At 44.9% G+C, this 24,971-nt stretch overlaps 1 protein-coding gene across 2 annotated transcripts in view; it reads left to right on the top strand.

The window, feature by feature from the left end:
• PTPRM (protein tyrosine phosphatase receptor type M) overlaps window positions 1–24,971 on the top strand; it is a 761,903-nt gene that overhangs the window by 657,168 nt on the left and 79,764 nt on the right. For both annotated transcript variants that reach the window (XM_061169712.1, XM_061169711.1), the window contains 3 exons: window positions 4,234–4,321; window positions 19,819–19,895; window positions 23,572–23,608. In XM_061169712.1, coding sequence (XP_061025695.1) covers window positions 4,234–4,321; window positions 19,819–19,895; window positions 23,572–23,608 — 202 coding nt within the window. The remainder of the gene's footprint in view (window positions 1–4,233; window positions 4,322–19,818; window positions 19,896–23,571; window positions 23,609–24,971) is intronic.

The raw sequence follows: 24,971 nt of genomic DNA on the forward strand, positions 1-24,971 counted from the left end.
GTAGGGTAACAGCAGCTTTAACACACAGCAGTTCACAGAAAGCACGTGCACTTTTTTTTTTTTAACATCTTTATTGGAGTATAATTGCTTTACAATGGTGTGTTAGTTTCTGCTTTATAACAAAGTGAATCAGTTATACATATACATATATCCCCATATCTCTTCCCTCTTGCGTCTCCCTCACACCCTCCCTATCCCACTTCTCTAGGTGGTCACAAAGCACTGAGCTGATCTCCTTGTGCTATGCGGCTGCTTCCCACTAGCTATCTATTTTACATTTGGTAGTGTATATATGTCCATGCCACTCTCTCATTTCGTCCCAGCTTACCCTTCCCCCTCCCCGTGTCCTCAAGTCCATTCTCTAGGTCTGCGTCTTTATTCCTGTCCTGCCCCTAGGTTCTTCAGAACCTTTTTTTTTTGTTTTTTTAGATTCCATATATGTGTGTTAGCATACGGTATTTGTTCTTCTCTTTCTGACTTACTTCACTCTGTATGACAGACTCTAGGTCCATCCACCTCACTACAAATAACTCAATTTCGTTTCTTTTTATGGCTGAGTAATATTCCATTGTATATATGAAGCAGGTGCACTTTTACAGACGGACAACGTGAACCCTGCAGACAGTGCCTGTGCAGGTCTCCGAGTACTCCAACTCCACACACACCCACACTGCAGAAGTCAGGCTTTATTTGGGGATCAAAGCCCAGCAGACTGCCCCCAGACACTGCAGTCACTCATTCATTCAATGACTAATTATCGGACTCCTGTCACGAAGCGTGGGCTCCACACCAACAAAAATGAGGACCACGCAGCCCCTGCCTGGGGGCATCCACAGCCTGGGGCAGAGACGGTAGGATATGCCCAGCGCTGTCCACCGTGTGGTCGGGTCTGAGCCACCTGCAGGCGGCAGGGCTCCCCATGGGGTCTGTGAGCAGGTGTGTCCCCACTCCGGCCGTGCTAAGGAGCAGCTCAGCTCATAAGACACAAGTGGACCCATGAAAAGGAATAATGAATTGGTCCCACTGAACCGCAGACTGACCGCTCAATAGTGGCCATTGGTGGCAATGGCCAAGACGGCCAAACGCTTTAGCGGGGAATGGAGAGTAGGGGAGTATAAAGGAGCTTCCGTTCTAAAGAGGGAACTTGGAAAGCCATGCTGGGGCGTGTTTGAGGATGTGAGTTCCTGGTACCACATTCTCTGGCCCCAGAGCGTTTCAGAACGATGTTTCCACACACCTGATCTGCCTTTGTATCTCCCTCCTGCTCTTCCCTTCTTTCCCAGTTGGTGCCAGGAAATATAAGAGTAGGTACAGAAAAGACAACAAATCAGTGTTACTAAATGCTTCTTGCTACCATCCTTCTTCTCAATACCTCCTTATAGCGTTGACTACGTGAAGGTGAAACAGAACGTGAACTAAAGTGGAAGTGAAAATCCCAGATTTTTTTTCACTTGTCAACTGATAGCAGAGGACATTTTCATTATAACTTGAACAGAAAAATGTATATCTGACTAATAACATGAAGATTAAAGACCCTAGGCATAATAATGCCAAATCCTTAAATAAATGGACATCTAAGCTCCATTAAAAATGAAAACTCTGGCAGAAGTTCTTAGAGGATTTTAGGCTGGAAGTCGTGAAGTCTTAGCTTACCTACTTTCACAGTTTTAACCAAAAATAACCTTCCTTCAGTTTGCAGTTGGGAAGAAAAATGTATCTTTATATCTCGTAGGAGAATATTGAAAGGATGTAATGTAATTAAGAAATTGAGAGAAATGTTAAATTTTCTGTAATAAATATTCAGGTAGGATGGGGATGAACACCCAACCATTTTCAGTAGATGGTACAGATAAATTGTGGGCTTACTCTTCAGCCCCCATCCGTGTTTGTGGCAGTTTAACTAAAGGAAAACAAAAAAAACTAAATGAGATATTTAAGATATAAAGTAGTTTAATAATCCATTATTTCATTCCTGTGAATATTCTTTTCCTTCCTTGACCCTTGTACATGTTTTAAGAACACCCCCCAGTCATTAAGATCCCTGTGTTTCTGTTTGCAGATGACATGATACTATACGTAGAGAGTCCTAAAGATGCTACCAGAAAACTACTAGAACTAATCAATGAATTTGGTAAAGTAGCAGGGTACAAAATTAATGCACAGAAATCTCTTGCATTCCTATATACTAATGATGAAAAATCTGAAAGTGAAATTAAGAAAACACTCCCGTTTACCATTGCAACAAAAAGAATAAAATATCTAGGAATAAACCTACCTAAGGAGACAAAAGACCTGTATGCAGAAAATTATAGGACACTGATGAAAGAAATTAAAGATGATACAAATAGATGGAGAGATATACCATGTTCTTGGATTGGAAGAATCAACATTGTGAAAATGACTCTGCTACCCAAAGCAATCTACAGATTCAATGCAATCCCTATCAAACTACCACTGGCATTTTTCACAGAACTAGAACAAAAAATTTCACAATTTGTATGGAAACACAAAAGACCCCGAATAGCCAAAGCAATCTTGAGAACGAAAAATGGAGCTGGAGGAATCAGGCTCCCTGACTTCAGACTATATTACAAAGCTACAGTAATCAAGACAGTTTGGTACTGGCACCAAAACAGAAATATAGATCAATGGAACAGGATAGAAAGCCCAGAGATAAGCCCACGCACATATGGTCACCTTATCTTTGATAAAGGAGGCAAGCATATACAGTGGAGAAAAGACAGCCTCTTCAATAAGTGGTGCTGGGAAAATTGGACAGGTACATGTAAAAGTATGAAATTAGAACACTCCCTGACACCATACACAAAAATAAACTCAAAATGGATTAAAGACCTAAGTGTAAGGCCAGACACTATCAAACTCTTAGAGAAAAACATAGGCAGAACACTATATGACATAAATCACAGCAAGATCCTTTTTGACCCAACTCCTAGAGAAATGGAAATAAAAACACAAATAAACAAATGGGACCTAATGAAACTTAAAAGCTTTTGCACAGCAAAGGAAACCATAAACAAGACCAAAAGACAACCCTCAGAATGGAAGAAAATATTTGCAAATGAAGCAACTGACAAAGGATTAATCTCCAAGATTTACAAGCAGCTCATGCAGCTCAATAACAAAAAAACAAACAACCCAATCCAAAAATGGGCAGAAGACCTAAATAGACATTTCTCCAAAGAAGATATACAGATTGCCAACAGACACATGAAAGAATGCTCAACATCATTAATCATTAGAGAAATGCAAATCAAAACTACAATGAGGTATCATCTCACACCGGTCAGAATGGCCATCATCAAAAAATCTAGAAACAATAAATGCTGGAGAGGGTGTGGAGAAAAGGGAACACTCTTGCACTGTTGGTGGGAATGTAAATTGATACAGCCACTATGGAGAACAGTATGGAGGTTCCTTAAAAAACTAAAAATAGAACTACCATACGACCCAGCAATCCCACTACTGGGCATATACCCTGAGAAAACCATAATTCAGAAAGTCATGTACCAAAATATTCATTGCAGCTCTGTTTACAATAGCCAGGACATGGAAGCAACCCAGGTGTCCATCATCGGATGAATGGATAAAGAAGATGTGGCACATATATACAATGGAATATTACTCAGCCATAAAAAGAAATGAAATGGAGGTATTTGTAATGAGGCGCATGGAGTTAGAGTCTGTCATACAGAGTGAAGTAAGTCAGAAAGAGAAAAAGAAATACAGTATGCTAACACATATATATATGGAATCTAAGGGAAAAAAAAAAAAAAGGTCATGAAGAACCTAGTGGCAAGACGGGAATAAAGACACAGACCTACTAGAGAATGGACTTGAGGATATGGGGAGGGGGAGGGGTGAGATGTGACAGGGTGAGAGAGTGGCATGGACATATAAACACTACCAAATGTAAAATAGATAGCTAGTGGGAAGCAGCCGCATAGCACAGGGAGATCAGCTCGGTGCTTTGTGACCACCTAGAGGGGTGGGATAGGGAGGGTGGGAGGGAGGGAGATGCAAGAGGGAAGAGATATGGGAACATATGTATATGTATAACTGATTCACTTTGTTATAAAGCAGAAACTAACACACCATTGTAAAGCAATTATACTTCAATAAAGATGTTTAAAAAAAAAAAATAAAAGAAAGATCCCTGTGTTTGTTTACCGCACCGAATTGTAATTCGTCATGTCACTTTTCTCTTTCTTCCAGAGCTTCTTTGAAGGGCAGTCTGCACCATGGGACTCTGCTAAGAAAGATGAAAACAGAATGAAGAACAGATACGGGAATATTATTGCATGTAAGTGTTGACAGCATCATTGTGCTGTGATGTAACTTTCTTTTCACATCTGCTAAGATTGACCACCAGCCTCATGTGGCAAGAATTTGCAGTGCAATTACTGCCTTCATCCCGCTGGAAAAGCTGGTGTGATGCTCGTATTAGGGAAAGGAAAAACTACCTAAATACCCCCGCTATGTCCGTGTGTCTTGCTGTGGGGCTAGTTTTACTTTTAGATATAAGGTTCGGGTAACCTAGGTAATGTTCAAATGCTGAGACAGAAAATGCATTTTGGAAGGAGTAAACATAACAGATCTAATGCTTCCAAGCTGCTCCATGAGAAGGAATAGACATAACGATTCGAAGCACGCCTCGCTGCCAGGAGCTTCTCAGCAGACATGAGCTCGTTAATCCTCAGGACACTTGGGGTAGGGAGGTCAGTAATAGCCCCATTTTGAGGACAGGAAACTGAAACTCAGAAGTTAAATGGTAGTCTCTGTATCACAACACTCATTAGCAAAAGAGCTAGGATGATATCTCAGAAATTCCCAGTTCCTATGAAAAGGAATGGTACCAATCCATAATGCCTCGGACGGTTTTTAAATCGAGCCCAACCTCATTAATGTTCCGTAACGATGCCAGTATGCCTGGTAGATTGATGAGCTTCCTTCTTCCAGGGCTGAAGCCATCCATCCCCTGCATTAAACTGCTCAAAGCCACACGTGACTGCACCGAGGTACTGACAAGGTACTCACGGAATTAATACTATCTCTAAAGATATGTAAATTTAAAAAACAACAATAATGTGAAATATAGAGCACCTAGCTCATCCTCCCTTATTACTTGTAAGAGAACAAACTTGAAAGGTTTGGTTACTCCAGCGGAGCTATATATTATCTTTCTTGATTGTGAAAGTGCGGTTAGATTTTATGTGCCTGAGTTAACATTTTCTTGGTAGGACAGTTGAGCTTCTATAGCAGCGCCACCCAGTAGAATTTTCTGTGATTGTGGAAATGTTCTGTGTCTGTGCTGTCCGGTGCAGTAACCCTCACCATACCAGCCTTTGAAATGTGGCTGGTGTGACCGAGGAACTGAATTTTCTATTGTATTTAATTTTAATTATTTTTAATTTAGATCGTCCATGAGACGAGAGGCTCCCATATTAGATCGTGCAGACCTACAGTGTGTTTCATTTTAAAAAAGAAAGGTGTCGGGGTTTACATATAATATGAACCATCCCAACTGGGCCTGAACATGTCCTGTTTTCCCTTTGGCCACTCACAAAGCCAAACCACTGGTTTTACAGATGGCAAGTGCTAGCTTCGGGTGTCTTGTGCATTCATTTACTTAGAGCTTCATTTTTAGAGGAAGATGTTCCCCTGAGATCTAAGGCTTCATTGCCCCTCAGTGAATTCAGTCAACACTTGGCCCCCCGAGGACCCCAAGGTGATGGGGACGATGTCCCCGCCCCCAGGACAGAGCAGCCCAGGCAGATGAGAGGCTGTGAGTCTGGTCACTCTGCACCAGGACGCAGTCCTGCGTTGGAGCTGTGTGTACAGTGCTGTGTGCTGCAGGGGCTCAGAGAGGGAAAGCATTATTTCCAGCCAGAGAGGGTCATGGGAAGAGTCCACTGGCCAATATAGATCCTCCCAAGTTCCTTCGTGTTCTCTGCGAGCCTGCTGAAGCTTCACACCCTCAAAAGAATCCAGATTTCTCACAGTGGCTTATAGGAGCCTTCCCAGGGTTCCTTCAGCTCTGCCACTAACTCCAAGGAGGTCCACGGAGGTAAAATGGGGACTTCACAGCCATGCCACCCACGCCAAGTGGAAGAGATGTCAGTGAGCCCTTGTCCTGCGGCCGCCATATCCGAGGTGTGGGCCTCACCCCGAGCATCTGGAGAGCAGCGTGCAGGGCTCTGATTTGGGCTGTGCTCAGAGACCCGGCCTGCCTCTGTTCAGTGTGACTTTGACTCTGCTCCTTCCCAATGTGTCGTTTGACGGCTGCACTTGGTAGATGCTTGAGAAATAGTTTTGAATGCTTAAAGAAAAAAGTGATAAAAGCTAGCATTTGCTGAGCACTTGCTATATGCTAGACACCCCTGTTATACCTGTTAAGCCCTTTACACCTGTTAACTCCCTCACTCCCTGTAATGATCCTGTGACATGGGTAATATTGTTTATCTGTTTTACAGGAGAGGAAAACTGGGGCATAGAGAAGGTGAAAGGGTTACACAGTTAATAAGATGGGGACAAGATTCCAACCCAGGGGCAGCTCTTATAACCACCACCCAGTGGATGCTGGATAGTCAGTCCCCACCGGCCATTAGCATCATTGCCTGCACAGGCCAGTGTCTGTGACAAGAGGCAGCTTAAGGAGACTTTCACCCCCCTCATCCCCATTCTTCATCTCCCCAGGCTACCTCCAAATAAATATACAAACTAAGTACAAAGAGTACACTCCCTGTTGAAGGCAGCTTCAAGCCAAGTCCTCCAGCCCCCAGGCTGACCCCCTGTGGCCCCCTGTTCAGAAATTCTGGAGCTGCTGCTGTTATGGGCCTTCTGCAGAAATTCTTCTTCGATGGCTTCAGATCTGTTGTCTAAGAAAGATATTGGGGTCAGGGTCTAATTTATGTATTAATTGTTAGCCTATCATCACTAACCATCACTAGCTCAGAATGGGCGTCACCACCAAGATCATCTTCAACTCTCAAGACCCTGCACTTAGGACAGATTATCTCATCACCCTAGGCAGGCACTGGCTGTGGTCTGTGTGTCCAGCAGAATGTTGTCAGAGGTGGAGAAGGTTTAAATCTGCCTCCCACCCCCATGAAGGTACTGTCTGTGGGCTGGACCAGACTAGGACGCACGTGAACTAATAGGACAGTATAAATGACTAAGGGAAAAGCCTTTGGGGGCAAAAGAGAGGAATTTAGGATTGGGAACTAGAAGACACAGTTCAGAGTCTGTTTCACCACGTGTTAGCCAAGTGACCTTGGGAAAGTCATGAACCTTCTCAATGTCCCAGTTTCCTAAAAAGCCAGCTGTTGTGGAAATGAACTGAAACGCCACATAAAAACATCACTGATTGTTGTTACCTTTGAAAAATCACATCTTTCTTCTCTGTTACTCCTTACCCTTCCTCAGCTTAGTGGACTCAGTAGGTCATTTAAAATGGAAAAACAAAAGCAGCATTTGGAAGTCTCGGGTTGGAAATGATGAACTTGTGGATAATTGCAGGCGCTACGTTGCTCCCTAATTGTCAGCAGGATTCGGCACAGCGACCTGCTCTTCACGGGCTGTGACCATGGACTCCGGGCTGTGACCATGGACTCTATTTCTGGAGAGTTTGCCTGGCTGTCACCTTTATTCCTGATAAATCCCAGGGGGGGAGGATTTTCCAGCTCTCACCTGCCTCCACCTCACCTGTTGGGCTCTTTCAGGGTTTCTTCCATCAGCTTGCATTGTTTTTGTGCTTTTGTAGGGACGATGTCAGAAAGATGTCCTCTGCCCAGGCAGCTCTGTCCAGTCTCCTGATCTCACCCCTCAGCTGCCGTGGCATTCTGAAGGCTTTCCCCATGAACACATTGTCTTTTTTTTAATGTATTTTTAAAGTAAAAATTGTCTATATTTAAGGTGTACAACATGATGCTTGATATAGATAAATAGCGAAATGATTACGATAGCCAAGCTAATGAAAGTATCTTCCCCTCACGTAGTTGTCATTTTTTATGTGTGGTGAGAACACCTGAAATCTACTCTCTTAGCCAGTTTCTGGATTCAATACAGTATAATTAACCATCGTCATCATGGTGTACATTCAGTCTCGAGACTTAGTCATCCTATGTAACTGCCACTTTGTACCCTTTGACCAACACCCCCCCATTTTACCCCTTCCCCCCGCAAGCTCCTGGTAACCACCCTTCCACTCTCTGCTTCTATGAGTTTGACTTGTTTTAGATTCCATGTACAAATGAGATCATGCAGTGTTTTTCTTTCTCTGTCTGGTTTATTTCACTCAGCATAAGGTCCTAAAAGTTCATCCATGTCGTTGCAAATGGTTACCTTTTCCTTTAGTTTTCTATTGCTTTCTTAAATCCCTCTAGAACTGTCTGTGGTTGTTTATATAATTGTCTATAACCGTCTATGCTGACGTATTCTGAGACATCAGCCACTTAGGCCACCTACCGAACAATTATTAATGCTCTTAGAATAGGGTGTGCAAATCCTTAGATGCTACTAGCAGCTAAATAGCAGGAGTTTGGTACCACATATGGGTTGCAGAAATACCACTACTGCTGGCTGGCTTAAATACCAGAACTGCCCTGATGCCAGCCCATGCCAAGTCTGGTGTTAGAACTCACAGCCTGAGTGCCGTTTCTCCAGGGGGGCCCCAATCCAGCATGAGCTCCCCAGTAGGGTCTGATGAAGCCACTGCAGTGCTGAGCACCCCTCTGAGAACCACCATTTGGAGCTGCTTCATTTGAGACTGTGTGTCTTTAGTTACGGCAGCGAAAATGAATCTGTGATATTGTTAAAGTTGTAGTAGGATTTCAGGAATAAAAATACTTATCTAAATCACCCTAATGTATACACTCATACTGGTTGTTACTTTAAAGGCATGGAGAAAAGTATTACATCTCCCTTCCCCACTAAGAAATTCTGTAATTGTGGAAAAATCAGTTTCCCTGACTGGGAAGCCTGCTTCAGGGAGTCTAGGCTTTGGGAATAGCACCACTAACTAGGATGAGGAACTGGGGGATTCAATGAACATGTCCTAGAGATTCTTGTTAGTGCTTTTCAGAGAACATAAGAAGTGCTTTAATGATCACATTCGTAGTTTTGCAACAGTGTTTGCATATAAAATGGTTTTAATGGTGCTTTAATACTGTTTATTGGCTGTTGTTCTTAAGTAAGGTGAACTTTTCCCTCATTTACACGATGAATTTGCTGAGCTAGCCCTTTCCAAATATAAACAAATACCCCGTCCACCATTAACAGACACACACACACACACACACACACACACGCAAGCGTAGCCCTCCTGATAGTCTCAGCAGTTCTTAATTGTAATTAACAATTACAATTGAGAGAATAAGATGCAAGTCAGACAAAAAGAATGAAACTCTGCCATTTGCAGCCACATGGATAGACCTAGAGGGTATTACGCTCAGTGAAATAAGTCAGACAGAGAAAGGAAAATGCTGTATGTTACCACTTATATGTGGACTCTAAAAAATAGAACAAACAAATGAATATAACAAAACAGAAACAGACTCACAGATACAGAGAACAACTAGTGGTTACTAGTGGGGAGAGGGAAAGGGGGAGGGAATTGAGAGGTACAAACTACTATGTATAAGATAAATAAACTACAAGGATGTCATGTACAGCACAGGGAATATAGCCAATATTTTATAATAACCTTAAATGGAGTATAATCTATAAAAATATTGAATCACTATCACTATTTTATATACCTGAGACTAATATAATACTGTAAATCAACTATACTTCCACTGAATAGATAGATGTTAGATAGATAGATAGATAGATAGATGCAAGCCAGGGCCTGACGCAGGTGAGGAAGGGAGCCAGGTCCAGGCGGAGGCCCTGAGGGAGGGACAGCCAGCCCGGGTCAGCGTGGCGTCGGGGACAGTAAGGAGCTCGTGTAGCTGGAGCAGAGGGGGCGCCATCCAGGGGAGAGGCCGGAATTGTGAAGACCCTGGGAGACAGCAGTGAGCCAACACAGACTCAGCCCCTACCCTCGGGAAGCTGACATCTCCTTTGAGAGGAAGAGAGACTTGATTTTACAAATAAATGAAATAAAAATAAAAATGAAATAAAAGTCAAGGGCCATAAGGAGAGGAGCGCAGTCCTGCGAGAACCTGTACGTGGGAGCTGACTGATTCCGGAGGATGTGGAATGAAGACAGCCGACCCAGGGGCTAGAGCAGGCGGGTGCAGACATGCGGGAACCCATAGTTTGAGGAGGGGAAGGAAGGCGGGGTGGCCAGAGCTGGGAGGGGTGGAAGGGGGAGGTCAGCCCGAGAGAGAAGGAGGTGGGAGCCAGGCCTGCAGGGCCTTCTGGGGCAGATTCAGTGTTTTAGTCTCTATTATAAGAACAAGGGACACCTCATTAAAGGGTTGGGAGAGAAGGTTAATCTAATTTACATTTGGAAAGATTAGTCTAACTGCAGTAAAGGGTGAATCAGAAGGGGACCCTAGCTAAAAGATTCTCTCTTGGCCCAGGTGACAAGTGACGGTAATGTAGACTAGAAAGTAGTAGATGGATTCAAGGAAGACACAGGGTCAGAGGTGACTCCTGTGTTTCTGACTTGGGTGGATGGAGGATGGACGGCGGACAGATGAACGGATGGAAGGACGGGCTGTTTACGAGATGGGTAACCCTGGAAGGGAACCAGACTTGGAGCTCAGAGGTGGCAGTGAGGTCGGCGGTAGCAGGGAAAGCTTGTGAGTTGAATCCGGGGATATACTGAGACGCCTTTGAAACATTCAGATGGGATGTCAAGTAGGCAGTTATGTGGACGGCTCTGGAACCCAAAAGAGATGTAAATTTGTGAATCTTGGGGCACATCAGTGGTGGTCGTGAGGTTCTCTGTGGAGGGAGCATGGAGGGCGTCAAGGGCCTAGCACCCAGCCTGGAGGGGCTTTAAAAATGAGAAATACTGAGACAAAACCGCTTAGCATGTGCAAAGGAGCACGTGTCGTGGAGGGGAGGGGGCATGCAGGGCATCCTGCTGGGGGGTCTAATACAATGAAGACGGTGATGTAACAAGGTGAGGAGCCGCCGTGAAACTGCTGGAATGAGTAGGGGAGGGGCGAGGGGGGTACGGCCCTGACCGTGAGGACCCACGACTCTTACATGAAGGGGAGGCCCTTCTGAGGTCTGGTTTCCGTCTGGACTCAGGGTGCCCGTGCTTAGTGAGGCGAGTAAGAAGACAGTGTGAGCTGTGACCCGGTCTGTCCCACCCGAGTCTTCTCACCAACCCCGTCTCCGTGGCCCGGGCTGAGGGCTGCACGTCCCCAGGACTTTGTCTTAAAGCAAGGTGCTTCTTTCTGCCAGCTGAGCAACCGTGTCACTTCTGAGGGATGTACTACTGTCTGATCCAGGTTAGGTATAAAGGCAGGCGAAGGCGGGAGAGGGGGACGGGGTGAGTGTAGGGGGCAAGATGCACTGGGAGAGGGAGCTTCCTGCATCAAAACTCCGGCGGACGAGAGCAAGACAGAAACATATCCCACAGTATGTGCAGGAAAGAAGAGGGTAAATTCTAGAAAAATCAGGCAAAATAAAATAAGAGTCAGGGGATCTGCCAGGAATCTGAAAATAAAGAGTAGGCGTCTCTGACAAAGGGTCCAGGTAAAAAAAGTCAGAAACAAGGCAGGACTAAGAAGTTGGCGATACAAAACCAGCAGCAAGAGTGAAGCTTAGCACAGAGCCAGCCAGCGCTCAGCCGAAAGCTCCTTCTTGCTTCTTGCTCAGAAGCTGCCTGGCTGGGCCTGAGCCCACCCTCCATCCCCACCCCCGTGGGCAGTGGCAGGGACCCCAGGCTGGAGCAGTGGGGAGAGGTGCAGGATGCCCAGCACTTCCTGTCGGTTACCTTGGCCCCTCTGCCTCTTGTACCTTGAAACAGTGCAGACCAGCCCTTGGCAAGATGTAACCACAGGAAGAGCAAGGCTGTTATTTGCAGCAATCAATTATAATTAAAATTAATTTTGAGTCTCCTGTCAGGCAAATGTTACATACATCACTGTGATACCAGTTTGCCTTAAATATGTCATCAATATTCAGCAGAAAGGGAGAATTGGTTAGAGATGAAAGATTATCAGTGACAGACTCCATTTCTGCCGCTATAATAATATCTAATCACTTACAGGTTCCGACTGCAAGGCTGTGACCCGGATCCATCGTGTTTAATGTGAAAATGATGTTAAAATATTTGAAGCTATGTAGATGTATTTTAAACATAACGTTATTTGATAAAAGGGGCATAAATAACATGTTTCAGGGACTGAGGGACCTGCTTTAAATCTCTAATTACCCCACCTCTAATGTGTGAAGGCAGTCATACACACACACACACACACACACACATATATGCATGCATATATACACACACACACAGAGATACACACATATATACATACCCACACGTAAATACATACATATATACAAACATACATATACACATATATACGTATATGCATATAAATACATACATATATATACACACCATAAATACACACATACATACATATATACACACACATACATACATACACAGACATATTTATACATATGTACATACATATATACACACATGTAAATACATACATATATAAACACTATAAATACACACATACACATGCATATATGTATACATGTATGCATACATGCATATATATATACACACACACCATAAATACATACACACATACATAAATACACACATGCAGACATACATTTGGAAAAGTCCCAGCTGATTATAATTTTTCAGCATTAAGCAATGGTTTGTTATGACCAGGTCTTTATGGGCCTGTTTCTTAACCAAAAATATGATTTTTGCCCTATTTCATTTAGTAAGGGCTTTTTTGAAAGAAATTGGAGGAATAGCAACGGATCTTTAATGCAGATTGAGTTTCTCAAAATGGCAGAGTTTATTACCCTTCTGGATGGGGTAGCATTGAGTTGTGATTATTATATAAACATTAATTGAGGTTTGATCATATTCCATTCATCCATGGCTAAATAGGTTTCTTTTTCCAATTATAAAAACAATTCATACACATTAAAGAAAATGTGTGCAGTAAAGAAAAGAGGGGGGAAATTGTCCAGGACCTCACCAAACAAATTCAAACCCTGCTAGCATTTTATTTCTAATTCCTTCAAATCTCTTTTCTCTATGCCTTGAAGTTGTTGGCTTTATTTTGTAAAATAAAAATAGATTTATTGTTTTCTTTCTGATTCCTAAGACAGTATAAACTATGTAGACAATTAAAGTGGTACATAAAATCATAAATGGAAAAGTAAATATCCCTCCAGATTTTGCCACCCAGCAGAAGCCCCATCCCTTCAGTTGCCCACTATGCCTTCCTAGACACATATCCAAATGCATTCAATTATTTCATATAAACAGACTCTTAGGAGACTTGCTACTTTGTAACCCGCTCTCCTTCACTTACAGTATGTCACAGAAATCTTTCCAAGTAAAGAAATTAAAGGTGTAGTAACCCTTTGTAATGATCGTTTCAGATTCCATTGTTTTGTAAGATCACTGTTGATCAATCCCCTGCTGAAATCATTGAATGGTTTAAACTGGGTGGGGAGAAAATAAATTGTGTTTTAGAAAAGTAGCTCTCAGCATGGATTCACTGGAGAGGGGGCAGTCTGTAGGCAAAGATGAAACCGTTCAGGTGAGAAAAATTATCAGGTCATGAAGTCACAGCAGTAATGATACAGGTGCCAGCTCACCTTTACTTAGTTCGAACTATGTACCAGACACTAATGCATGACTTGTATTAACTCAATCCTCACAAAAACGCTGCAAGGTAGGCACTATTTTATTTCCATTTTACAGTGGTAGAAACTGAGGCACGGAGGTTAAATAACTTGTCCAAGGTCACACAACTGGAAAGTGACAGAATTAGGATCAAACCCAGGGATTTTTACTCCAAAGCCTGTGATCTCAACCTCTGTACAACACTGTACAGAATCAGGGATGAAAAACAAAAGCTGCGGAGTAGATGCCAGGGGAATCAGATGAAGGAGTTGTTGAGAAGTATTCGGCCTATTTCCAGACCTTTTCCTGTTTCCTCTTTAAAACTAGCTAAACTCATCTTCCCCAAAAAGTGGGTGCGTGGAGTTTCCAGTTCCACTCTTCTCTGCTGGTCCCCTAACAAGCCTACTGGGCTCATTGTGCTGTGAATTGCCGAACTCCAGCAAGGGTGTTGCTTTTATTCATAGAAGAGAGTAATTTCCTTTTTTATTGTATTTTATTCCTTTTTTTTAGTTGATTTTCAGTGTTTCAGGTGTATGGCAAAGTGATTCAATTTTATGTATATATAAAACTGAATATATATAAATAGGTTATTACAAAATATTGAACATAGTTCCCTGTGCTATACAGTAGGTCCTTGTTGTCTATTTTACATATAGTAGTGTGTATCTGTTAATCCCCAACTCCTAATTTATCCCTCCTCCTCCCCTTTCCCCTTTGGTAACCATAAGTTTGTTTTCTACCTCTGTGAGTCTATTTCTTTTTGTAAATAAGTTCATTTGTATCATTTTTTTAGATTCCACATACAATCAATATCACATGATGTAACTCCAGAGTCAGGTCCTGTCAGCCTTACCGGGCTGTGTCTCCCAGAAACACCAAGTCCTTGCAGTCTTGACCGCTTGGCTTTCGTGGTCAGTAACTGACCTATTGTTAACCACAAATCCCACTGGATTTCGCAACCTTCATACCTGAGCAATCGAGTTCTCCAGGCTTCTTCCTCCTTTTGACCCAGTTGCTGGACTCTGGCCGACTTCCAGCTAGTCGGCCTCCAAAGCCAACTGGGAGGACGGGGCTCAGCCAGTGGGCAGCTGGCATTTCTGTGGATCCTTTGCCTGAGTGACCCCATATGTGCTTCAGGCCAGAAACATCCTCTGGGCATCTCCCTGTAGTCATTTGATACTATTTAGCCCCAACAGAAGGACCTGAGCTTTCCTAAAAGAATGGTTGGTACATATTAGTCTTCTTAATTGGCATCAGATTCAAGGTGAATCAGATTTCAAGAAAATACGGCAGTGAGCCTCCATGTACTGCTTTATTTGCCTCCTACAATCTATATTTATAGTCGCCTGAGATGAGGGCTTGATGTGAAAGAGGATGCCTGAGAATCCAGTTTCTGTTCCCAAGTCGTTCTCAGGTATCCGAGCAGCAGCTTGGAGTAGACTCTTGTGGCTGGAGGGGCGGATTCTCTTACTTCTTTTGCTTTTACTCTCACTGACTCAGCGTGGAGGAGGGTGATACTTTCCTATTTATTTCACTGCTGTTTAGGACGGATGGTTTTCCCAACAGCCTGCTGGGAGGCAGAGGATTAACTTGATAAGTGCTAACATCCCACCCAAGAAGGGCAGTTGTGCGAGAGGACCAGCCCCCTCATTTCATGGCTGAGTAATATTCCACTGTACATATGTACCACATCTTCTTTATCCATTCTTCCTTCCAAGGGCATTTAGGTTGCTTCCAAGTCTAGGCCCTTGAAAACAGGGCAGCACTAAACGTTGGGGTGCATGTATCTTGTCGATTGATGGTTTTCCCAAGATATACGCCCACAAGTGGAATTGCCATATCCTCCGTAGCTCTAATTTTTAGATTTTTAAGGAAACTCCATACTCTTCTCTCTGTGGGCTCAGCTCCTGCCCCCGTGTTCTCCTTCCTACCCGAGGGGGAGCCCACTCTCCCTGCTGAAATATCTGCCTGCCTGTCTCAACTTACACCGACTCATCAATACTCACACTTATGTTGTCACAGAAAGAAAGAACACCTCGTAGGCCTCATTTCAATAATTCCCAAACATACCTACTCAGCACACTTTATACAGTATAGCAGTTGTCCTCAAGGAGCAGGCCATATAGTCACTGCCTCTCCTTCATCGTGGAAGGGAACGAGCCCCTCTCAGGAGGAGACCAGCAGAGGGGACCCCACGGGCTATGAGACAGCGAGTCCTCGAGGTGCCCTTCCCACCTTGAAAGTGCTGCTTCCTAGGAGCCCAGGGCTCGAGTGGAACATGAGGAGGTGTCCTACAAGGAGGCGTGGAGAAAGTGGACTCTTAGTTTTTTTTTAATTTTGGTAACAGACACACAACATAAAACTTACCATCTTAACCATTCTTAAGCGTACCGTTCAGTGACATTAGGTTTCTTCTGTACCCATGAAACAAGAGCTCACTCTTCCCCACCATCCCAGCACTTGCCAACCACTATCCTACTTGCTGCTTCCACGGATTTGACCACTCCAGATGCTTCATAGAAGTGGGATCATACGGTATTTGCCCTTTTGTGTCTGGCTCATTTCACTGAGCGTAATATCCTCAAGGTGGACTCTTTTATTTTTAAAGTGTGAAATATAGGTGCAGAAAAGGGTATAATACATCCATATATGGGTTAATACATTGTTGTAAAGCAAACACTCGTAAAACCACTAACCAAGTCCACAACAGGACCATGGCCAGCACCCAGGGAAGCCCCAGTGAGCCTCGTCTGAACACAACTTGCCCTTCTTCCGCCATATTCATTAGCCTAGGGAAGAGGTCATCCTTGGTGCCCATAGCCGTGTGTTGGGCAGAATCACTGCTGGGCTGTGAGAGGAGCCCTGTGGGTGGGCGCTGTGACCCTCATGAAGGATCCTTGTGGGGATGTTCGGAGTGGACACTACGTGGTCTCTGACCACAAGGGGTCATACATAGTCTTGTAGAATCAACTTTAAAATACAGAAAGAGCATGCATATAAAGAGAAATAAAAACAATCCAGTCTACATAGGAAATAGGCTTTATATGGGTCTTACAGGCTTCTATGTCATGCGGGGAGTGGAGCAATTAAATTTGGAGAAATAATATGTAAATGAGTTGTGTCCTTAGGGGGTCAGTAGTTCCAGTAAAAGCCAGTTTTCCATTTCTTTGTAAATTCATTCCATGGCATATCCGGATTTAGATTATCTACTTATCTATCTATATCTATATACCTGCATAGATTGATCTATCTATATCTATTTATCTATCTAGATAACTAGATCTGGATATAGATCTGCTGGTAAATTCTCCTTGAACCAGTTGTAACATCTTCCTGCTTCCTTCATTAACTAAATAAAAATCTTTGACATGTGTTGCTCTTAAATAAAAATGGAGAAATAACAGTGAAGTTTAAAAAAAAACAACTCTGTGGGGGGTTAACTGATTGAATAGTAGAAGATGTTGGGGAAATTCTTTATTTCAAAGGCTCTGTTGATGGGAGATGAGAGTGCAGCCTTGTCTGAGATCGAAGTCCCTACTGAGAACATTCCAGAACCACTTGAGAGGCCCAATGGTGGTAGATCACGGGGACTGGGTGGCATTCGTCCTGAGGTTCTCAGGGAGATAAAGCACGAAAGAGGAGGGATTCTGACAAGGAGAACAACAGATCCTGAGACAGCATCGCGTCTAAAGATTAGGAGGCTCGAATGCGGTGCCTGCCTTTAAAAGCACAGCCCAGGAAAAGTCAGGGAGAGCAGGGAGTGAACCTAACCTCCTTCCGAGGAGCCAACTGAAAGCCCAGTGTGTGCAGAAGAGCCGTGGTTCGATTCTGTTGTAGCATCTCTCATTCGGGAAGCTCAAATGGCTTTACCCGCAGAACCGCTTCGAGCCCCCTCTGCAGTAGCCGTGTGTGCACTGGCTCCACCAGCACGTGCGAAAGCGGTGACAATCCACACGTCCCAGTGCCCCAAGAACCCGCCCCCCCCCCCCCCATGACACGGACAAACTCTGGACAGGGGCCTCTGGTGTTAAGCAAAATGGTTTCTAGGAAACTAGTTCTTGGAGCAGGTCACCACGGGGAAAATTCCTGCCTGCCCGTGGGTCCTGGGTTGCTCTTGTCGGTTTGGGCAGCCAGTGTAAAGATGGTGAGAAGCAAAGCATGAGTGTGTGTCACCCAGCACGTGGTGATAACAGCAGCTGGCGTCATCCATCACTCGCTGTATACCGGGCTCTCCGCTCATCTCTTCCTGTGTGTTATGTTCATGCTCACCGTAACCCCATGGGGAGGCACTGTGAATCCCCATTTTGCAGCTCAGAAAAGGAAAGCCCAGAGAGACGAAGCAACTCGCCGGAAATCACAAGTGAGGGGTTCCAACCGGCACCTCTGACCCCAGAGCCCACACGCGGGACCACTGCCCGCATGTGTTCTCCCTGAGCAGAGTAGGGAGACACGGCTCCCTCCAGGCTTCGCCCATGTCCCACCCACTTTATCCCCACTCTCCGGGTAAATGTACTGAGCCCAGGCTAATCGTAAGGCACAGACAGGAAATGATATGACCGTCTGTCAGGAACTGGAGTGAGAAGCCCCATCAATGAAGGAGAGTTAGAAGCTCGACACGGATCTCCCTCTAGCCCCACTGTTGGAAACAGAACATTCCTCCAAGGAGGGTTGAACCAGAGGGACCGGCTGAAATGCTGGCTCTCACTCATTAGCTCGTCAAGCCAAGGAACGGGTTCAAATCGACAGTTCGTCCAGAGATCTTGGGTCGGACGGTCTGTCACCTGCAGGCCCCCTGGCTCTTGCCTCAGTCTGGGGGTGTCATTTCTCACCCACTAACCCAAATGAAATGTCGGCAGTTTAGAGGCAGGACCTCCCACTGCCCTGCGTCAGGGGAAGAGTGGTTTGCAAAGTGCTCCCCCCAGACCACCTGTCAGAAACCACACTCCTTCCCCCTCAGAGCAGCTGGCCTTTATCTGCCAGATATTGGGTTTAGGTGTAAGCTTTCATTGGAAGAAAGGGCTCCTCTGCTTCAAAGAACATTCATTTAGAAAACAATTTTTAAAGGACGCATTTTTTAAAAAAACAAAAAGTTCACTTTTGACTCATTTAAAAGATATTTGGGGGAAATTCTACGATGTTCCAGACTCTGATATAGGGGTCAGGGGTAGGGCAGTGAGCAAAACAGGAAAATCCATGCCCTTATAGAGGTTTTAGCACTTTCCTTTTTAAAATTTAGATTTCAAGGAAATTATTGAGATGTCTCAGTAGCATTTATGGAGAAAATTTTCCATTCAGAAAAAATGTTTACTGTAGCTAATTGGTACCACCATCACGACCCCTATACAGTACTTGGTGTGTGTCGGCAATTTGTGTTTTTGTTTAATCATTAAAACAGCCCAATTTGAGGCAGGCGCTGTCATCCCTCCTTCAGATGAGTGGCCGAGGCTTGGTGGTGTAACTGAGTGGCCTGGGGTCACGTGGCTGATGGGGACAGCCTTGCTCCACCAGCCGATGCCCTCGGGGCAGGGGGAGTGAACTCTGGGCCAGTGACTGAGGTTAGAACCGTGTCCACATCTCCTGGGAGGCTGGGCCGTGGTTTATAACCATCATTTGTCAAGGTGGATGTCACAGGCAACCTTCAGAATCTCAGGGCTCACATGTGATTTAGTGAAGTTGTTGAATTTCCAGTCCAAGAAATCAAGAAATCATTCCACTGTGATTCACAGGACTCTAGGTAGAAGTTTCAAACCTCTGCCAATGCTTCACGTCTGTAAATGATCAAAGAATAAGTTAATGAGATTTCCTGTAAAACGCAAAGGATTATAAAAACCCTTCCCTGTCTTAAGAGCAAGAATGTAGGCGTGTAGTATTTAATTCTTCGTTTATCTTTAAAGCAGCGTGGATGTGGATGACCTCTCTGTAATGTGCTTATTAACATGGTGGGGCTCTGAGCAGCCCAACCGATAGCTCTTGTTAATTGCTGGGTTTTTTTCCTTTTGCAGATGATCATTCCCGGGTGAGGCTGCAGACCATAGAAGGAGACAACAACTCAGACTATATCAATGGAAATTATATCGATGTATGTATCTTGAAACTGTCAGTAAACCCGTGTGTTCTGACACATAGCACCCCGTGTGTCTGCTCTAAGATGGGTGGACACAGGCTGGTCCAACCCTGGGAGCAAACACATGCCCTGTCCCATACACGCAGAACATGTCCCATACATGAAGACATGTCAGCCTCGGGCTGGTGAGCTCCCCGTGACGTTCCCTGCCTTCTTTGCCATCCCACACTTCTGTGGACTAAGAAAATGGTATTTCCATTTTTTTGTCAACAACTTGGATTATTTGACACTTAAAAAAGTCTGCTTGCATATTAATAGGACAAAACTCTCTAATTCCTAATTTGATGATTTACCATCTCTTGTCATCACAGCACTTTCAAGTTGCCTTCAAAGTCGTCTGCAGCTGTTAGCCAGGACCTCTGATGCATGCAAGACGTGTCATTAAATATGTAGGCTGCTTAATTATTGAAGCCTGCTCCTTTGTTCTTTCTGCATCATGTTAACTGAATGTCTTACATTAGAATAAATTCTTTGGGAGACAGCATGTTTTCACTTGAAAGAATGAATGAAATCAAAAGTATAGACTGAAAATCAAGGGAAAGTTGCTGTTACCTCCAAGGCCCAAGTTTACATTAAACAGATCTCAGTTCCCAAGGCATCCTCTGTGCTTGGACTTCATACTGTTTCTTAATCCATCAGTACTTCTTGCACAAGTTTTATTCAGATATGTGGATTCCTTTCTTGTCTTGGTTGAGTATTACTAAAAATACTAGCGTTACAGTCTTTAAGAGTTATCTAAAAAGGACTACAAGAATGTTATGTGCAGTGCTTCTTGGGAGGGTTTGGCATTTGGGGGTTATAGATTTGAGGCCTGACGGAGGATTATTTGAAGACTAATTCGTATCTCAGCCTTCAAACAAAGACCCCTAGACCCTACATTTGATAATGACCAAAAACATATCCAATCCAAGGTAGAAGTTTTTATTAAAGCAAAGTTTCCTCCAAAGGCACATTGCACTTATTACTTCATTTGGGAAATATTTAGGGAGTGCCTTACAGGAGTGCTCAGAGGTGCCCAAGACCTTGTACCTTCTCCCTGAGGCCTCACAACTTAGGAGCTGAAGTAAGAAACGTCTTCACTCTGACACTCGTTCCCTGGGGAGAGTCCAGGAACACCCTGTTCACACCGCAGTCCCAGCTCCCACAACCCTCTGGGTCCTCGAGCAGAGGGACAGTGTCCGGGTCCCGCTGTACCCCTGCCCCTGACACAGGCCTCGGATGCCGTCAGTCCTCAGCATCTGCTGAACCACCCTCTGAGGCGTGGCTGTGATCAGACCGGGCTTCGTCCTGGAGGCCATTTGAACTAAGCTTTAAAGAACGGCTGGGTAGAGACACAGAGGAGAGAGGACCTAAAAGTAATGAAAATACCAGATTCATTAGTTCTCGTTTTAACAGAGAAAAGAGTCAGAGTTCAGGGCCCCTTTTCACTTAGTCAATGAGATTTTATTGAGCACCTATTACAGGTCAGTAACTGTTTGAGGCACTGGTGTTGTAACTGTGCACAATTCAGACCAAAACCAAAAAGAAAGCTCTGACATCATGGATCTGATGGTCTAACCGGGAGGAAGAGACCACAAATGAAACAAGTTGGTTAAGTCTCTCTGGTGTCGTAGACGGTAGGAGGAACATAGTGGCGGTGGAGTGTCAGCTCCACCGAGAAAGTGGGGGTCTGGGCCGGGGGGATATCTGGGGGCTGAGCCTCCAGGCCAAGAGGCAGCCCAGGAAAAGGCCTGGCTGTGGGGCATGCCCGGCAGCTGTGGAGGGTGCTGGTGGAGGGTGTGAATAGGGTGGCTTCCAGGCGATGGGGTGAGGGAAGCCTGGGCAGGTGACGTCCACGGTGGTGAGGAGCTGGGCTCTTCCTGTGAGCTGGGCGGTCATAGAGGGACGTGCGCAGAGGAGTGACGGGATCTGGAAGCCGCGAGGAGGACGAACTGTAGGTCGGCGGGGGTCAAAGCGAGGAGGCCCGCTAGGTGGCTGAGGGTGGCCTGGCCTGGGGCAGGCGGCCAGAGGGAGGGAGGTGGGAAGATCCTGGGTCTGGGCTGAGGTGGAGGCTGGGGAAGGAGGGGCCGCATGCCTTCAGGAGGTGGGGTCACCGTTATCCGAACAGGATTGTGGTGGGACAGACTCGGAGTGGGGTGGAAATGAGGAGCTGGGTTTATATGTGTTCAGCTTTAAATGTGCATCAGACGTCCGAGTGGAGGTGTGAGTCGGCACTGGTTCGCCCCAGGGTTTCAGGGCAAAGGCCCGGCAGGAAGTGAGGATGCAGGGCTCCCGCGATACCGCGTGCTGACGGCCGTGAGGCTGGAGGAGATCGTCAGGGGAGTGGGGTAGACAGAGGAGAGTCCAGACACAGGGCGTCCCAGCATCACCACCAGGGACAGGAGGAGGGGACGAAGGAAGGAGGAGGAGGAGCCGCGGCCAGGCAGGAAGAAAGCCAGAGCGTCACATCCGGAAGCCAACGAAGAAGGCATTGCGGGGGTTCAGTTGTGTTCATGCTGCTGGCAGGTCAAGGAGGGGAGGCCTGGGAACTGCCATTGTGCTCAGCATCAGAGGTCTCCATGGACCGTGCCAGCTGCTGCAGTTTAACAAATGAGCCCCCATCTCCCAGCACCTTGCAGACTGGCACGTACGGTGATGAGTCCAACCAGGTCTGCTTTGTGGAGCTTACCAGCTGGCAGGAAGTGACTGATCATCTGAATAACCCTACTTAATATCTGTCATGACTCTATGTCAGACACCTGCAGCAGGCCAGTTGTACAAAAGAATGTGTTTGCTTTGGTTGTTCACTCTTGTAGACTTGCTTTTAAGAGCAAAAAGATCTAACAGATATGCATCTAAGTGGTCTGAGAAATTGGTATTTCCTCTCCAAGTATCTTTATTCTCTTTTTCAGCTGGCTTTGAGCATAGTATTTTGGGTCATCTCAGGGGACAGAAAGGGGAAGTAATAAGGTCCGTGGTGATATTATATGTTACCTGCGTGTCATTTTCTCTAAATTGGCTTTATCTTTCCCAGATATTGATCCTGTGACGTCCCTTGTTTCCTTCTTGCTTTGGTCCCAGTTTTCATCTTTCCCCCTTCTTGTAAGGTCATGATAAAAGGAAGGGGTCTTGCAGAACTTCTACCTCTTTAAACTCCTGGTCCTTGCTACAGCATCATGTCTTGGTATTGGCAGTGTTTAAAAATGATGTTTAGTATTATTGTTGATATAACTGCCTATATTGATGTAACAGAATATGCGTTAAAGCTTTGTCACATTGCCAATAACATCCCAAACACAGATGAAATCCTCTTGCACATTCCTAGCCGGTTTACACTCTAATCAGAGTTGTGGTCATGTTATTTCAGAAAATCCATAAGTTGTTAGTGTTTTTTGCTCATCCATCATCTCGTAGCCTGTGTGTGATTAAGTTACTCACCCACTCCCCGCCGTGCAGACATCAGAACTGTTATATTTGATGCACCTTGGCTTATTAAGAGGTGCTCAGTGGTCCCAGGTCTGGTCATGTAACTTTCAAATGATGCAGCTATTGGTATTTGTAGGTGCATTCATTTTGGCAAACTTAGCATGTGACTTCTGTGCTGCTTATTGATTTTTCAGTTTGTCAAATATTCTTTCTCATTTATTTTTAGGGCTATCATCGACCCAATCATTATATTGCTACGCAAGGTAAGTTGATTCCAGCTTTGATGTCTTTCTTTGGTTGTTTGCCCGCTCTGTCATTTCATACCCAGCTCACCCTCCCTAGGAGCTCTGTTGCACAGTGCTGCAGCCCCGATGATTGCAGTGCTAGCCATCAACACATGCACCCTGGTTTCCCATCAGAGGTCCTGGTGATGTAATCATTCAGTTAGAACTTCATGTTGAGATCATTAGAAGAAATGTGTTCATCAGTTAATTATTGAATTAACTCTGTCTACCTTAGCAATTAATCTGACATTTGCAAAAATTGATATATAGATATTCGTTGAATAAATAGGTACTGAATAAAGACCTGAGCTGGTCACTGCTGGGAATGCAAGCCGAATCCAGTAAGCACCCCTCTCACATTGGTGTGGGTCAGTGGGGAGGACATTTGCACATGCAGTATCACTTAAAACCTCGTGTGCAAGGTACAGATAACAGGTTAGGGAAACTCGGACAAGAAAGAGGTGGCTTTCGGGTGGGATGATTCAAAAACAGCGTTGTGGCAGAGGTGAGCTTGTGGGGAGAAAACATCTAATTGAGAGAGACATCACGAGCAAAGATCTGAAAGCAGCGAGTCAGTACTCCCAGGTAGAAAGCAGTTGGTGGCTCACTTTGGCTAAAGGAAACAGAAAGAAAGTCAGAGGAACGTGTTAGGGAAGTTCATGGCGTGGTTTTGTTCTTTTCTAATTTATTTTATTCACGTATAATTGTTTACAATGTTGTGTTAATTTCTGCTATTGAATCACAAAGTGATTCAATTGTACATATATATACATGGCGTGGTTTTTGGACCCCACCAACAATGAGGCGGGTCATCTGTAGAGGGTGAGGGTCGTGGGAGATCTGAGGATTTCAGGAAGAGGCATTGTCAGGGTTGAGCTGGTGAGTCAATACAAGGTGAACCAAAGAAGTGCTGGGAAGCAGAGAGGACCTGCTAGGGTTGAAGAGTTAGGGATGAATAGAGAGTACGTTCTCTCCCTTTTATTATTTTATCATCGTTTCTGGTAATGCATCATATCCCAGACACAGGAGCAGGGAAATCAAAAGGATGCAACCTGCCAACATTTAGGGGTTGGCCGGGGGTTGCCCAAGAGAAACTCAGGGAGCAAGGGAATCAAGGATGACAAGAAATCATGGTTGGAAGAGTCTCAGCTTGGAGGCGGGGAGGTCAGAGGTGTCCAGTGCGCCACGAGGAGAAGGAAGGCGCTAAAGGATTGAGGCCAAGTTCAGTGAATGAGTCACGAGGTAGAAGAGGCGGTCGTAGCCAGAGACCAGAATCCCAACACTTAGAGCAGCAGCAGCCGGTAGAACTTCCTGCATCGGTGGAAATCTTCTCTGTCTGTGC

This window comes from Eubalaena glacialis, chromosome 15, assembly GCF_028564815.1.
Source record: "Eubalaena glacialis isolate mEubGla1 chromosome 15, mEubGla1.1.hap2.+ XY, whole genome shotgun sequence".
NCBI classification, from domain to species: Eukaryota; Metazoa; Chordata; class Mammalia; order Artiodactyla; family Balaenidae; genus Eubalaena; species Eubalaena glacialis.